The sequence below is a fragment of the Diaphorina citri genome, unplaced genomic scaffold, assembly GCF_000475195.1.
Source record: "Diaphorina citri unplaced genomic scaffold, Diaci psyllid genome assembly version 1.1 scaffold24509, whole genome shotgun sequence".
Lineage (NCBI taxonomy): Eukaryota > Metazoa > Arthropoda > Insecta > Hemiptera > Psyllidae > Diaphorina > Diaphorina citri.
Genome location: NW_007401850.1, coordinates 6126 through 10454, shown reverse-complemented (window position 1 = coordinate 10454; position 4329 = coordinate 6126). Strand labels below are relative to the sequence as shown.

Sequence of the window (4329 nt, the reverse complement as noted above, 5' to 3'; positions counted from 1 at the left end):
TTCAATTGATACACAAAGAGCCGGAACAAACCCTAGACCCTGCTGAGCAAGAGCAACAAAAAGAAACAGAAGAAACATCGTCTCCAACCAACCAGGATCATGAGTGAAACACCAGCCCCATTCTGGAACCGGAAAACTTTTATGGTTATTACTGGAGCAAGTCAAGGTGTTGTATATCCTTTTAAATTTTGCCCCTGTTATCTGTTAGTTTAGTTTTCAAGAAACATACCTACCTATCAGAATGGACCACATTACTGTGATATTATTTGGCAACAATTGGCTTAAAAAAAGACCTGAAAAATTTATTATTATTATTTTTAATCAAAATGCTAAATGGATTTTTTTAAAGGTTTGAAAGCAGGAACTAACTGTAACTGCTAAGGTCGTTTTGGTCCCAAAATCAAAGACAGAAGGAGGAAAGGATAGGAGAAAGTCAGCAGACCTAAGAACTTCATCTGTTTAGGATAAAATTCACCTTGTTAGGGAATCGAACCCAAGACCTAGTGCTTACAAGACAGTCACACTACCTTCTTCTAAGCTATGTAACTAGGGTTTAAAAAGGAAATTTCACTTAATGAAGGACATTAGTGAATTAATTAGACTCTTCTCATTATTATTATTATTATTCCCCAATGTTCATGTACAATTTTAAATGTCTCAATAGCTCTAAGGTCAAAACTTTTGTTATAGGAATTGGTCAATATTGGGCAGTGGAATTCAGCAAGAAGCTGGCTAAAGGTTCTGTGGTTCTGCTTTGGGCAAGATCTGAGCAAGGTCTGGAGGAAACCAAGAAGAAAGTTTTGCAAGCAAACCCCAAAGTAATTGTGAAGGTAAGAAGACAGAAAATGGGTGAAGACATCACATCAAATTTATCTGAAAAGTTCAAGTTGTCTCTTCAGTTAAATTGTAATAATTGAAACTCTATAAGACCTTGGTTAGACTGCGGGGAAAAGCGACTATTCAGTCCTATCCCAGCAGGATAAACAAGGTATACTCTATTCTATTTCGTATAGGCCGGGCTGCGCTTCTAAACTTTTGACGTTAGCGCGCTTTCTGGCTCAAGCATTCGCAATAGAATTTGAAAAATGTTGTTGTTGCTAACGATGGCGACTGCTCTAAGCACAGAAGTGGCGAGTGTGGGTGAATTGAAAAGACGCGTAAGTTAATCGGGCGTTATAAATAGCGCGGCAAACTTTCTGGCTGCGGCGGAGCGCTTACCAGGAACTTTTTAATTTTCCTTTCGGGAAACGGTTCCCGATTTATCCCTTTGATTTTCGATGATTTGGATTTTCCTAAAGGGGCGCTACGCCAAGTGCACAAAGTACCTAGTGGTTGAAATAATTCGCGTATTTTCTTCTCACACCACCGGAGGGGAAAATGGCTTCAGAAGGAGGGGAATCGTCTCGAGTTCGAAGGAAAATTAGGGATTATCTATTGAGCGCTTGTGATTATTTAATTATACCATGCTTTTTATTTAATGTCAAGATAATACTTAGAGGTATTTCATGAATGCCTAGCAGTCATATTTATATGGTGTGTAGTTTGTCGTATCGAGTTTCAGGGTGTGGTACACCTTTCCTTTTCATAAAAGGGCTAGCTGTTAATAGAATGCCGGGGATACTATAAAATTGACGGTAATCACATTTACTAGTTTAAATTCTATAATAGGTTATTGCGTTCTTATTTGTCCTCTATAGATATAGTTGTGGTGGCCCAGGCGATCAGCCTGTATGTGATTATTCTTTCGGTGATTGTTGTAGTGGAGAGATTAATGTCCGTCCAGGTGACTGGCGAGGGGGATCGATAGATGAATTATCCTTAAATGTGAGTCATAGGCATTAACTGCGTTCGAGGTTGTCTTGCATCTGTATACTAGGCTGTATAACGAGGTCGGGTGGGTTGTTTGTGTCTTTACTCCATCGTGAGTGAGCTTGTCGATATTTGTGTTATTTGGTTAATGGCAAGTCGTGAGTGAGAAAAATAGTTGATTAACTTTTGTGGTGAGCGGATGGGAGCGCGAAACAATTCTCGAGGCTGGTCGCATCGCGGTAGTCGAATATGATGGCGAGTGTTAATTCTAGGAAGCGTGTTTCTAGGGAATCTCTGAGATGTGGGTCCTATGTCCCGTTTGATTTAAGTATTGGGGTCTATATGACGAGTTACGCTAGATTTCGGTGCTTGTTGTGACTCCTCTCTCTATGCCTCATTTTGATGATGATATGTGTCGATGATGAATGAGTATGAAATAACCGTAATGTTCAATTGTTTTTATATGCTTCGTTTATGCTCAAGTCCGTTTTTATTGTTCAGTGTACAGCAAATGCATAATAAGGACAGAAGCGCTGGTTGTTTGTCACTGTGCCATATGGTCTTCGAAGTATCTTGAAGGGTTAGGAGGGGCACTGATACTATAGTTTCTGTGACGGTCAAAAATATGCCTTCACTGGTACTATATATTGCTTAGTTCAATACATGTAGGGGAGATGTGAAGTTTGGGCTGCTGATATGCGAGTGATAAAGAGAGAAGACAATCGACTAGAGAGAGGCTAGTAGCTTTTTTTGACACGTAATTATATACTTGTTTGTCTATTAGATATGTGAATTGTGATATGTAAAAGGAGGTAAAGAGTGTTTTGTAGGAGTCAAAAATAAGTTCGCGCTACTTACTTCTCACTCCTGGCCCATGTGTACTGTACATTTTTTCTTCTCAGAATGACGACAAAATCTTAGTAAAGAATTATACTTGATTGTTGGAACCAGCGATGTAGCCTTCTGAACCAATGTAAATAGCTTAAGAAGAGAAGGCCAAAATTGACTGTTAGCAGTCACTAAGTTATAGGAGAGATATAGAAAGATTATGTCGAGAAAAAAATGTCGGTAGCTTTGGAAAAAGTCAGCCGAAGTCCTATTAGCTTTGCTACATGATAGAATATTTTCATCTTGTGGACGTTTCCTGTGCCTGGTCTGTGGGACGATGAGATGAAAGATTATGGAGGAAATGTCGATTATAATTGCAACTGAACAATGAATTGGGATCGAACATATACTCGGACGAAAGGTAGATAAATGCAGTTTCTTTGTTTATTATGTACACAGTTAGGATTTTTTGGGCTCAGGATCAGTCTCAATAGAGCAGAGCCGATTCTAGTAGTTTGGATTTTTCCGATATGATAAATATTCTTAGTCGCGACATGTATGACATCAATTATTTCAAAATTCAAAGCTAATTGCTTATATAAGCCTATCGAATAGATGGCTGAGCATTAGGCTTGCTATTAAGAGAGAAACAAAAAAAAAGCTTGGTCACTCTCAATAAGCGTTACTCAGAGTGGTTCTTGGCCCTCGGACCGTTGTGGAAATGAAAGTTATTGTTGGCCCTTTACTTGCGCTATCTAGGATAGTATGCTGGCGATGCTAATCAATAATTGAATCCTGTAGAAGTCCCGAATGTGAGATGATCTCCAACTTCATGTGTTCTTGACTCCCGAGCGGGTACACATCTAACAGAGGATCGTCCCTTTAGAGAGGGTCGATTCCCGTATCAGCTGGGCAACGGGGCGCGAGGCGCCCATAGGAGGTCTACCTCTGAAGGAAGTGTTATTAGTGGAAGGTTTTGCCTTTTAATAAGATGAGTCCTGCGGTTAAAAATGCTATTAGTCTTGGTGTTTAGATAATAACCCCTGGGATCTTACATTTATTGGATCATACTGCACCAGTTATCTGAAGGCCTGTGGAATTCCTTCTTCTGATAGATAAGCTTAAGTTATAGCGGTTGTTTGAGAGCGAACTAGGGACATCCTATATTGATCTTGAAAACGATTCGGCATAGTAAATTTAATATTTTAATTTAAATTTTGATTTTTGGTAGCTATTGTTTGCTATCTTATGCAATCTATGGTGAAATAAACTATTCTTTTGATTTTATATTTTTGCTTAGGGAGCTACTTTAAAGTTTAATGAACAATGGTATGATTTAGATTATATGAAGATTAATTTATGAGTTAATGAGAACATAAGCATGACGTTCGCTTGAACACTTTGTATGTTTATTTCTTCTGAGGTATGTCTTATTATTTCTTTCTTTTTTCCTTCCGGGGGTATGTTGTGTGATTGTGACCCGTGCTTAATTGGTCGACAGAAGGCCAAAACCTTATATCCCTATTCTTTAAAGAATGGTTTATTGTGAACACTTACAAGGTAATATGTGTCATGTGAGGGTTATGTAGCTTGTTCCATTAATTTCATCTTAGTAGGAGTGATTGCTGTATACTAAAATAATGGATAGGACAGCACTGGATAGGAATTTCCATAAAAAATCTATCACGCCAA

General features: G+C 38.6%; 1 protein-coding gene across 1 annotated transcript in view; it reads left to right on the top strand.

Moving 5' to 3' along the window:
• Positions 1–6: 6 nt before the first annotated feature.
• The window catches only part of LOC103523489, a 10188-nt gene continuing 5865 nt past the window's right edge, over positions 7–4329 (top strand). Inside the window, exon 1 of the mRNA XM_008488528.2 lies at positions 7–166. Within this exon, the coding sequence (XP_008486750.2) occupies positions 100–166 (67 nt within the window). The 5' untranslated portion in view covers positions 7–99. The remainder of the gene's footprint in view (positions 167–4329) is intronic.